Genomic DNA, 11,662 nt, shown 5'->3' with positions numbered 1-11,662 from the left:
TGCCTGTATCTGCACCTGTGCCTGCACCTGTGTGTACCTACACCCGCTCCCCAACACCTGTGCCTGCACCTGCGTGTACTTACACCCATTCCCCATCTATACCTGTACCTGCACCTGTGCCTGCAGCTGTGTGTACCTACACCCGCACCCCATCTACACCTGTACCTGCACCTGTGTGTACCTACACCCATTCCCCTTCTACACCTGTGCCTGCACCTACACACGCTCCCCATCTACACCTGTACCTGCACTGTGCCTGCACCTGTGTGTACCTACACCCATTCCCCATCTACCTGTACCTGTGCCTGCACCTGTGCCTGCACCTACATCGCACCCCATCTACACCTGTACCTGCACCTGTACCTGCACCCACCCCTTCTTCACATCCCCTCGGCTGCATGTATGGTCACCTCGCCAGCCCGTGGATGTGCTCAGGGCCTCAGTGGAAGGCCCCTTCTCCTCCTGTCCCCCATACCTCCCTCCTTCCCTGGGCACGAGACTTGTTGCTCCTCTGGCTCCCAACGTGCTGTCCCCTTTGCCCTGTGCTTGTCCCACCCTGAGCTGCAGGACCACTGCTCCTCAGGGTTGGCACCTCTCACGTGCCATCATCCCGGCTCCACCTCCCCCTTCAGCGCAAGGGCCCTGAATCAGCTGCGGTTGCCCCAACACTCCTGGGAGCTGAGGCTGCTGTCCAGCCCCACTCAATGGCCCCGCCTGGTGGCTCAAAGGTACAGACAGGTCACTGTGGCTGAAAACCCCCACCCTCAGAGCTAGTGCCTCCCCCAGGCCCTCCTGCTTCTCCTCGAGCCCACGAGTCCACAGGCACAGACCCAAGCCCAATGCCCCCCCACCCTGGGATCCTTCCTCATAAGGCCTCTCTCCTTTGGACCTTGGGTCAAATATCACTGTCCCAGCCTCCTTGGCCACTCACAGCTCCATGCCATCCCCCATCACACACATGACCCCAATGACTGTGGGAAGGGGATCTGGGGGGTGAGCAATGAGGTCGCATAATGGATGATCAGGCTGAGTGCGCCTGGCCACTGGCATTGTCTGTGGCACATGGTGGGAGCCCTTAAAGGGGTGTTCCTGAGCAACAGCACCGAAAAGGAGGAGATTCTGGGGGCTGTGCATGGGGCCTTGCAACAGACATGGCCTCAGTGGTTTGGGATCGATTTCAGTAGTTTTCGAAACTCTCGCAGAAGGTCCCAAAGAGCAGGCTGCCCGGGATGAGTGCAAAGTCTGGAACAGCCCCCAGGGACGGGCAGGGGCACTGCTGCGACCTGTGGGTAAGCAGGTCTGCCTGCCTATGGGGCCCCAGTAAGGGTCAGTAAGGGTCAACCCTGTTCTCGGCTGCTGGGAGGTCACCACTGAGCCCGGGGACGTCCTGAGTCCAGTGTCCTTGTTCCCCTGGGGCTCTGGGCCACATGGTATCAGCTCAGCCTCCGGAGGGGCTGGAGACTGAGGTCAGCCACGCGGGCAGCCAACCGGGTCTGCGTGACGGGAACCAGATAAAGACCTTGGACACCGAGGCTGGGGGCTTCCCCGGCTGGCAACACTCATATGTGCTGTCACTTCGGGGCCCGCGACTCCATGGGGAGAGGCAGTATGGACCCTCCTGGGCCCTGCTCTGGGCGCCCCTTCCCCTGGCTGATGGCGGTCTGGGTCCTTTCCCTGTGATAAACCGTAACTGTGAGCACGACAGCTCTCGTGAGTTCTGGGAGCCCTTCGAGTGAATCAGCGGACCCAATGGGGTCTCGGGGACCCCCGCCTCACTTCATACGTGGTTAACTGTATAAGGAGTAAGATGTGGGGAGTCCTGGCTGATGGCTCAGCAGCACCCACACCTGCATCCTCCCTCTGATGTCTAGGTCTGGCTGAGTCAGTGAGGACTCCCAGCCCCAGCCCGGCCATGCCTCCTGCGGCTGCTCCCAGCAGAGCTCGGGCTGACCCCACCGTCTACCTTGGTGTTAGTGTCCAGAAGAGGAAGCCTCATGGAGGACAGAATAAAGGGCTTCTTAACTTCCATCTGAGAAGCTGCAAGAAATGAACAGATAGTTCAGTCTCCCCACTATGACCAAGGCTGGCTGGCCCGTCCACCCCCACGAGGCCCAACGCCCCATCGCCAGGGTCTGGCCACAGCCTGGGCCACAGCAGGGGGAGAGGACGGCACTTAAAGAAGGCCCACCTACTTTTCTCTAGGGGACAAATGACCTTTTTCCCAAATAACATTATTTTGCCCAAAAAGAAGCTGGATGATAGGTAATTTAAGGCAGCAGGTAAGGGAGTGTCCTGAATCGGCCAGAGCCAGGTTTGGGGGGCCTCCAACAGCACCCCAGTCCCAGGAGGCCTGTTAGCAGGTCTACAGGGACACTTTCCACACATTCCCAGCTGTGCTGATGCTGCTGGTCTACGGAGCCCTCCCACCCGAGAGCCAGCAGGGTCAGCCTTTGTCTCCTGATAGGTAAGTGGGGACCAAGAGCAGCTGTCAGGAAGTGGCCCTGAGACCAACAGGAATGAGGACAGAGACAAGAGTATCCATAGCACTCTTTGAGGGACCCTTTGAGGCACACAGTGGGGGGCACTTTATTTATATTTTTAAAGATTTTATTTTTAAGCCCCCTCTACAGCCAACATGGGGCTCGACCCACAACCCTGAGATCAAGAGGAGCATGCTCCACTGACTGAGCCCACCAGGCGCCCCAGGGATGGCACTTTTATTCCACATGGGACAGGGTCATCCTGACAGCCCAGAGCCCATCGTTCACGCCCACACTCTGCCCTGTGGTGGCCCTGAGAAAGCCAGTGTGGGCTCCTGGCCACAACAGGAGATGCACAAGCCGAGAAAACACGATTCTAGAACCAACTGTGAGACAAACTGCCCCTCTGATAAGATGCTGCAAAGGCCCTTCATGAACACCCAGTAGGAAAGCAGAGCAGGAGCCACAGGAAGGTGGCAAAGGATTCTGCCGAGACTCAGGAGCGCATGAGGAGGCCAGGAAAGTGGCCACCAAGGTGGACAAGAGAAATATAACACACAACCAGAGGACTTGTGTTTCAATGCACAAGGGAATCCCAGCAAGTTGATAAGAAAAACAAAGATCGATAGAAAACCGGACAAGAGACCTGACCAAGCCCCCACTGCCGACAGGAAGGCAGGGCCGCCGGACTCCGCCACCTGCTAGCCAGGGAGGTGCAGGGACAGCTGCCCAATTGGCAAAGACAAAGACAAAGATGGGGCAAAGCCGCGTGAAAGCAAGGCTGCAGAGCAGCGGGAACACTCAGAGGCGCTGGAGCCCTGGGCACGCTGCGGAGACAGCTGGGCATCGCTGGGAAAGCTGAGGGTCCACACAAGTGCACCCACGCCCAGGACAGCCCATGCGGGATGGCAAGGTGGAGTGACGGGTGCGGTCCAGGCTGTGGGCTGGCCACAGCACAAAAGTGAGCCAAAGGACACTGAAGACAACCTACTGGGTGAAGCAGCAGCACTGACAGATGCCGCCAACCACAGGGTGCTCTGTGAGCTTTCGTTCGTATTTCTATTTCCCAAGAAACGGTTACAAAGAGCAAAGAATGCAAACAACACAATAGAAAAACTGGCACAGGTGGTGACCAGGGTCCACCAGGAAAAGGGAAGAGGGGCCACTAGGGCCCGGGGTGTGGGGGCACAGGCCGAGGATAGCCGTCAACCCAGCCCGCGTCCCTGAGGCTCAGGACAACAAGCGAGTATGCAAGAGCGCCCCCGTCTTCCCGTCACACGGCAGGCAGCACTTGACTCCTGGTGTCACCACCTGTAGCTTCGACTGGCTCCTGGGGTTTCTGTGGGGGCCAGCCTTGAGTCGGGCCCCTACGACGTGCTGAGCGTGCAGCACGGAGCAGGGCAGACATGGCCTACAACAAGCAGATGATCAGACCATCGCACACTGCATGAATGTCATGAAAGGTGCAGACAAGAGGCAGAGAAGCAGACCATCAATGGGGGACCCAGTGTGGAGTGGGGGTCAGGGTCCAGGGGCTCTTCTGAATGAGGCACATCTGAGCTAAAAGCCTAAGGCAGAGAAGGGACAGCCAGGCGGGGTGTAGGGGAAGGAGCCTCCCGAGCCAGGGCACCTGCAGTGGCTGAGCCCAGAGCCCGCTGCAGTGGGGGCAGCAGCAGGTGGGGGGCACATGGAGATGAAGCTCCCTGCTCTCCCCACGGTGTTGACCCACAATGACCAACACCAGGACATTCTAGTAAAATTACTGGACTTTAAAGAAAACGAAACCAGAGAAAAGAGTAAAAGTCAAGGCCTGTGTGTCGGTAATGTCAGTGTGAACCGCCCACACTCGCCCCTCCATCGAGTGCAGCATTTCCTAGCTCGCTCTCCTGAGAGGCCTGGCGACCACCACCATGTAACGAGGACCCCTCGCACCACACGGCGGTCTTTAAGGACAGTTTCTCACTAAGGAAACAGGGATTTTTGGAGAAACGGCTAATTCCAGGTCGGGGGCAAGAACTATATCTAAGAGCCCAGAGCACCAGCTGCCGAAGACCACAGTGGTCATGCCAAAGGACTCAGACCTTGAAGAGGCTCCCACAGCCTGAAGATGATACAATTTGAGCTTCGATAATGGCAATGACTGCAACCCATTAAATATGTTAAAATCCATGAGCACTTAGGATTCTTTTTCTTTTGAGATGTGACATAAAATAATGCCTTTTATTTCCCCACCCCCTCCCCAAATAATGTCTTTTAAAAGCAAATACAACAGAACTTACTCATCCATATGAGCCTTTAAGATTTAAAAAAAAGGAAAAAAAAAAGAAAGTTACATTTAGAGGGTAATAGGGAACCAGTCTATTTTCTTGAAAACTGACAAAAAGAGCAAAGAATCAATGATCAATCCTGCCTTCTTTACAGGAGCCATAAACTCTGGGTGAGCACACAGTACATGAGGGAAGTATCTCTTCATCAAGGTATTCCGATGACTCAAAGAAAAAGAAATCACCAATCAAAGCAGCACCAAATCTGCCCCAGGCACTGATCATCGATGCAGCCAAGACCTCGGGAGAAGGGCACCTGGGTGGCTCAGTCGTTAAGCGTCTGCCTCCGGCTCAGGTCATGGCCCCAGGGTCCTGGGATCGAGCCCCGCATCGGGCTCCCTGCTCCGCGGGAAGCCTGCTGCTCCCTCTCCCACTCCCCCTGCTTGTGTTCCCTCTCTCACTGTGTCTCTCTCTGTCAAATAAATAAATAAAATATTTTAAACAAAATAAATAAAAACTAGAATGAGGGGCACGTGGGTGGCTCAGTCGGTTAAGCATCTGACTCTTGGTTTCAGCTCAGGTCGTGATGTCAGTGTCGTGGGATCAAGCCCCGTGTCAGCTCCGTGCACAGTGCAGAGTCGGCTTGAGATTCTCTCTCCCGCTCCCGCTGCCCCTCCCCCTGCTTGTGTGTGTGCTCTAAAATAAATAAATCTTAATTAAAAAAAAAACCAGAATGAGATAAGACACACATCTACCAAAATGGCCAAAGTTAAAGACTGCAGGTGTTGGCAAGGGCACAAAGCAATGTTGCTCACATGCTGTTGTGATAATAAGGCGTGGGGTACAAACTTTGTAGAACAGAATGGTTTTACCAACTAAAGTTGAACATACACACACATTATGCCCCGAAACTCTACCCCTAGGCATATGCTCAACTGAACATACACGGGAAAAGTGTTCCTGGTAGCATGGTGCATCATAACAGAAAACACAGGACACGGCCACTTATCACCACTGGAGAGATGGACTATGGCTTAATTCACTGGGATGTTTCACAGAAAGGAAGTGACTGAGCTGCACTACATGAATAAATTTCACACACAGAATATTGAGGGAAAGAAGCCAGTTACAAAGTAATTCACACGCTCAGGTCCTATCTACACCACAAGCCAGAAATCTGGTGGGGGCTCCAGGTCAGAGCCGAATCCTCACGGGCATATGCAGGGAGTCATTATGCTGAAAAGTAAACACGTGTGCTTTTTTGTACAGGTGTTACACTTTATAATAATAATAATGCGACTCAGGCCATGATCCCGGGGTCCTGGGATCCAGTCCCGCATCGGGCTCCCTGCTCAATGGAGCCTGCTTCTCCCTCTGCCTCTGCCGCTCTCCCTGCTTGTGCTCTCTCTCTCTCTCTCTGACAAATAAATAAAATCTTTAAAAATAATAATAATAATAATGCATGACGACACCATTAATTCTCTAAGGTGTACTAGACAGGGAAAAAGCATGTTTTTTAATTATGTCATTTGGTAAGAAAAACTCTTACTTCCTTGACAAACTACACCATCCTTTCTTGATTAAAACTCTTCACAGTGTCACGATAGAGGGCACATAGCTCAATATCATAAAAGCCATCTATGAAAAACCCACAGCAAATATCATTCTCAATGGGGAAAAACTGAGAGCTTTCCCCCTAAGGTCAGGAACACGGCAGGGATGTCCACTGTCACCACTGCTATTCAACAAGTACTAGAAGTCCCAGCCACAACAATCAGACAACAACAAGAAATCAAAGGCATCCGAATCGGCAAAGAGGAAGTCAAACTCTCACTCTTTGCAGGTGATATGATACTCTATGTGAAAACACAAAAGATTCCACCCCAAAACTGCTAGAACTCATACAGGAATTCAGTCAAGTAGCAGGATATAAAATCAATGCACAGAAATCAGTTGCATTTCTATACAACACCACCAAGACAGAAGAGAGAGAAATTAAGGAGTCGATCCCATTTACAATTGCACCGAAAACCATAAAATACATAGGAATAAATCTAACCAAAGAGGTAAAGGATCTGTACTCTGAAAACTATTGAATGCTTATGAAAGAAACTGAGGAAGACACAAGGAAATGGAAAAACGTTCCATGCTCATGGATTGGAAGAACAAATATTGTGAAAATGTCTATGCTACCTAGCGCAATCTACACATTCAATGCAATTCCTATCAAAATACCATCCACATTTTTCATAGAGCTGGAACAAATAATCCTAAAATTTGTATGGAACCAGAAAAGACCCCGAATAGCCAGAAGAATGTTGAAAAAGAAAACCAAAGCTGGTAGCATCACAATTCCGACCTCCAGCTCTATTGCAAAGCTGTCATCATCAAGACAGTATGGTCCTGGCACAAAAACAGACACATAGATCAGTGGAACAGAATCGAGAGCCCAGAAATGGACCCTCAACTCTATGGTCAACTCATCTTCGACAAAGCAGGAAAGAATGTCCAATGGCAAAAAGACAGCCTCTTCAACAAATGGTGTTGGGAAAACTGGACAGCCACATGCAGAAGAACGAAACTGGACCATTTCCTTACACCACACACAAAAATAGACTCCAAATGGTTGAAAGACCTAAACGTGAGACAGGAATCCATCAAAATCCTTGAGGAGAACACAGGCAGCAACCTCTTCGACCTCAGCCGCAGCAACTTCTTCCTAGAAACATCGCCAGAGGCAAGGGAAGCAAGGGCAAAAATGAACTATTGGGACTTCATCAAGATAAAAAGCTTTTGCACAACAAAAGAAACAGTCCACAAAACCAAAAGACAACCGACAGAATGGAAGAAGATATTTGCAAATGACATTTCAGATAAAGGGCTAGTATCCAAAATCTATAAAGAACTTATCAAACTCAACACCCAAAGAACAAATAATCCAATCGAGAAATGGGCAGAAGACATGAACAGACATTTTTCCAAAGAAGACATCCAAATGGCCAATAGACACATGAAAAAGTGCTCAACGTCGCTCAGCATCAGGGAAATCCAAATCAAAACCTCAATGAGATACCACCTCACACGAGTCAGAATGGCTAAAATTAACAAGTCAGGAAACGACAGATGTTGGCGGGGCTGTGAAGAAAGGGGAACCCTCCTACACTGTTGGTGGGAATGCAAGCTGGTGCAGCCCCTCTGGAAAACAGTATGGAGGCTCCTCAAACAGTTGAAAATAGAGCTACCATATGACCCAGCAGTTGCACTCCTGGGTATTTACCCAAAGATACAAATGTAGGGATCCGATGGGGCACATGCACCCCAATGTTCATAGCAGCAATGTCCGCAATAGCCAAACTGTGGAAAGAGCCGAGATGCCCTTCAACAGGTGAATGGATAAAGAAGATGTGGTCCATATATACAATGGAATATTACTCAGCCATCAGAAAGGATGAATACTTACCATTTACATTGACATGGACGGAACTGGAGGGTATTATGCTAAGCGAAATAAGTCAATCAGAGAAAGACAATTATATGATTTCACTCATGTCAAAATTAAGAAACAAAACAGGATCATAGGGGAAGGGAGGGAAAATAAAATAAGATGAAATCAGAGGGGGAGACAAACCGTAAGAGACTCTTAATCTCAGGAACCAAACTGAGAGTTGCTAGAGTGGAGGGGGGTGGGGGGGAATGGGTCACTGGGTGATGGGCATGAAGGAGGGCACGTGATGTAATGAGCACTGGGTGTTATATGCAACTGATAGATCACTGAACTCTACTCCTGAAACCAATAATATGCTAAATGTTAATTGAATTTAAATAAAAAAAATAAAATTGATAGAACATTCAAGTAAAAAAAAAAAGACTGATCAAGACTCAGATGGCAGGACAAATATGGTGTGATCTCTCCTACATACGGAATCTAAAAAAAAAATCTATCACCTATCTGTATCTATAAAACTGAGCTCATAGATACAGAGAACAGACTGGTGATTGCCAGAGATGGAGGGTGGAGGGTGGGAAAAATGGGTGAACTGGGTTTTTTTTGTTTAAATAAACTGAATATAAGACATAAGAAATTAAAAAATAGAAAGTCTACTTCCTTACATATACACATGTACATGTGTGTAAATGCACGGAGAATGAACCTACAAACAAGACCTATGCGAGCACAAGACAAGCCTGAAAGCAGACGAGCCATGGGGCAGTTGAGGAGGAGAGCCTCTGCTTGCACATGGGCGTCTCTGATACAGGCACACGGCTCCCAGGGCCACTAGCTGAGTCACCTCAGCCTCCTCATCAGGGAAACGGGCTCTGAGGAGGGGCTGCCAGGGCGGGGCGGGCGCACACTTCACCTCTGTGTGACCACCACCACCCTCCGGGTGTGAGGAGCCCTTCCCCAGGGAGCCAGCGCGCTGCCGGCCCCTTCCCATGGGGCATCGTCCCCCAATTCCGTAAGATGCCTCGTGTCCACAGGCACTGTTTGTGACTCAGCCCCAACCCACAGGGCCTCCCTGGACAGGGGTCAGCATACTTGTTCCATAAAGGGCCAATGAAAAACTATCTTAGGCCTCAAGTGCCACGTGTGGCCTGGTACACTCACTCGTCTTTGCTCTTACAACCTGGTAACATGGAAAACCCACTCAGAACTCGGGCTGCCCAAAAGCAGGCTGCAGATTGCAGGCCGACCATGGCCCATGGCCATTATTTACTGACCAAGACTCATCAAAAAATGCAAACTCGGGTGTGCCACGTGTCCAAGCTTGTTGCTGATTAAATGAGTCCTAGAAGCAGAAGCCCGGAGCCTTCCATCTGACTGAGGGAGTCATGAGACACATGCAGACCAAAGGGTGTTCTGCCGAACAGCGGGTCTGCACCCTTCCCAGGAGCCCACACCTAAGACACAGGTCTCTCGAACAGCCGTGACAGACGACTTAGGACATGCGAGCCATCAGGCCAGGGGGCGAGCAGGGAGCGCCTGGCCCGGAAGGGGCGCAGCAGCCCAGCATCTGCAACCACCCATCAAAGGCGAATGTCTAAGAATGTCTATGGCGGGCAGAAAGGTATTTTTCAAAAAGTTTGGAATTTTACAAGATAGAAAGTAGGGAAAATTTTTTTTAAGAATTCAAGCAAGGGGGACGCCTGGGTGGGTCAGTTGTTAAGCGTCTGCCTTCGGCTCAGATCATGATCTCAGGGTCCTGGGATTGAGTCCTACATCGGGCTCCCTGCTCAGTGGGGAGCCTGCTTCTCCCTCTGCCTCCACCTCTCTCTGTCTCTCGTGAATAAATAAATAAAATCTAAAAAAAAAAGAAGAAGAAAAGATTTCAAGCAAGGGGTGCCTGGGGTCTCAGTCGGTTGAGCGTCCAACTCTTAGTTTTGGCTCAGGTCGTGATCTCAGGGTCGTGGGATCGAGCCCTGCGTCAGGCTCCCTGCTCAGCGGGGAATCTGCTTGTCCCTCCTCCCCACTTGTGCTCACTCATGCTCTCTCTCTCTCAAATAAATAAAATCTTAAAAAAAAAAAAAAAGAATCAGAGCAAGATGTTCCTTTCACCTGCAAGATGGACAGTGTCTGCCTTTTTCAGGCCTTGCCCTGCCACCGCTGGACACTCACCGGCCGAGTTGATGACATGCCGCACCACCTGCAGGGTGCCCACGCGGGTCCTCTCGTTGCTGGTATCGAGTTTGGGCAGCAGGAAGGCCAGTAAGCGGTCAGGGGCACAGCAAGCTGCAGGGCAAGCAACATCCAAAACGTATTTGTGGGGGTGCCTGGGGGGCTCAGTCGTTGGGCGTCTGCCTTCAGCTCAGGTCATGATCCCGGGGTCCTGGGATCGAGCCCCACATTGGGCTCCCTGCTCCACGGGAAGCCTGCTTCTCCCTCTCCCGCTCCCCCTGCTTGTGTTCCCTCTCTCGCTGTGTCTCTCTCTCTCTCAAATAAATATTTAAAAAAACAAAAACAAAACAAAAAAACAAAAAATGTATTTGTAATCATCTGCTCCCTGCTTGACGTTGGTGTGTGCAAACCCCAGGGGCTGGGGAGGATGGACACCAGGGGCTGCAGCCTGGCCAGGCCTCTGCGGTGAGGCTCTGGAGCTACACACAGGCCCAGGGACAGGCAGACAAAGAAACCTCCTCAGCTCCAACCCCTGACCAAAGCTGCCAACCTGCACACAAGCGATCCACGGGCCCCACGGTGAGCAGACAGCATGTCCACAGAGGGCCCTGCGGGAGAGGCCACAGCCTGCTTACCCAGCACGGTGAAGCAGCGTAGCACCTCCTTTTGGTTGCTCACCACCAGGGGGCTGGATGACTCCACGGGCACGCAGATCTGCTCCAGGGACAGAGGATGGACACGAGTCACAGGGGGAATGCTGCTGCCTCCCAAGGGCCCCACCAGCCTGGAGGGGAGGACACATGCTCCTACATCCACGGCCCGGAGAGACTGCCCAGGCTTCGCGGTTTCTGCCTCTAGCACTTCCTTGGGGTGGGGCTGGTTCGGGGGCCTGAGCCTCCGCCCTCGTGGTCGGGGGAGGGGCCAGCAGACAGGCGGCTGGTCCTCGTGTCTCCAGGGAACCGAGGCCTGGCCCCTTCCCACCACAGCCAGGACAGGGTCACACGTGCTTTGGGCACAGGCTGGAGACCACTAATCTCCAGGATATAGAAAGCACTAGGAAACCGAACACCTAGTGCTTATTCATTCAAAATTGTAAAAAAAAAAAAAAGTTACATTGGTTAAAGTAAAAGCTGAAGCTGTTGGCAGATGTGGCTCTAGGGTCCACGGCACCTCAGCGGGCGACATGGAAGCCCCCCAGTCACCCGGGGCTGAGCTCTGAGGTGGCATCCCAGTCCCGTCCCCGCAACGCCCAGGGTCAGGGTCAAGGCAAAGGACACCAGCAGGGCCTCTGTGCAAAACGCTCA

General features: G+C 51.8%; 1 protein-coding gene across 21 annotated transcripts in view; it reads right to left on the bottom strand.

Moving 5' to 3' along the window:
• The window catches only part of MROH1 (maestro heat like repeat family member 1), a 65,757-nt gene that overhangs the window by 26,212 nt on the left and 27,883 nt on the right, over nucleotides 1-11,662 (bottom strand). For all 21 annotated transcript variants that reach the window (XM_073893373.1, XM_073893384.1, XM_073893385.1 and 18 more), the window contains 3 exons: nucleotides 10,994-11,072; nucleotides 10,359-10,472; nucleotides 1,964-2,037 (listed from right to left, as the gene is read on the bottom strand). In XM_073893373.1, the coding sequence (XP_073749474.1) occupies nucleotides 1,964-2,037; nucleotides 10,359-10,472; nucleotides 10,994-11,072 (267 nt within the window). The remainder of the gene's footprint in view (nucleotides 1-1,963; nucleotides 2,038-10,358; nucleotides 10,473-10,993; nucleotides 11,073-11,662) is intronic.

The sequence above is a fragment of the Callorhinus ursinus genome, unplaced genomic scaffold (genome assembly GCF_003265705.2).
Source record: "Callorhinus ursinus isolate GAN/ISIS: 27379988/994484 unplaced genomic scaffold, GSC_fseal_2.0 scaffold5, whole genome shotgun sequence".
Taxonomy (NCBI): Eukaryota; Metazoa; Chordata; class Mammalia; order Carnivora; family Otariidae; genus Callorhinus; species Callorhinus ursinus.
The sequence above is the reverse complement of the archived record's forward strand: the minus strand, read 5'-3'. Positions and strand labels throughout refer to the sequence as shown.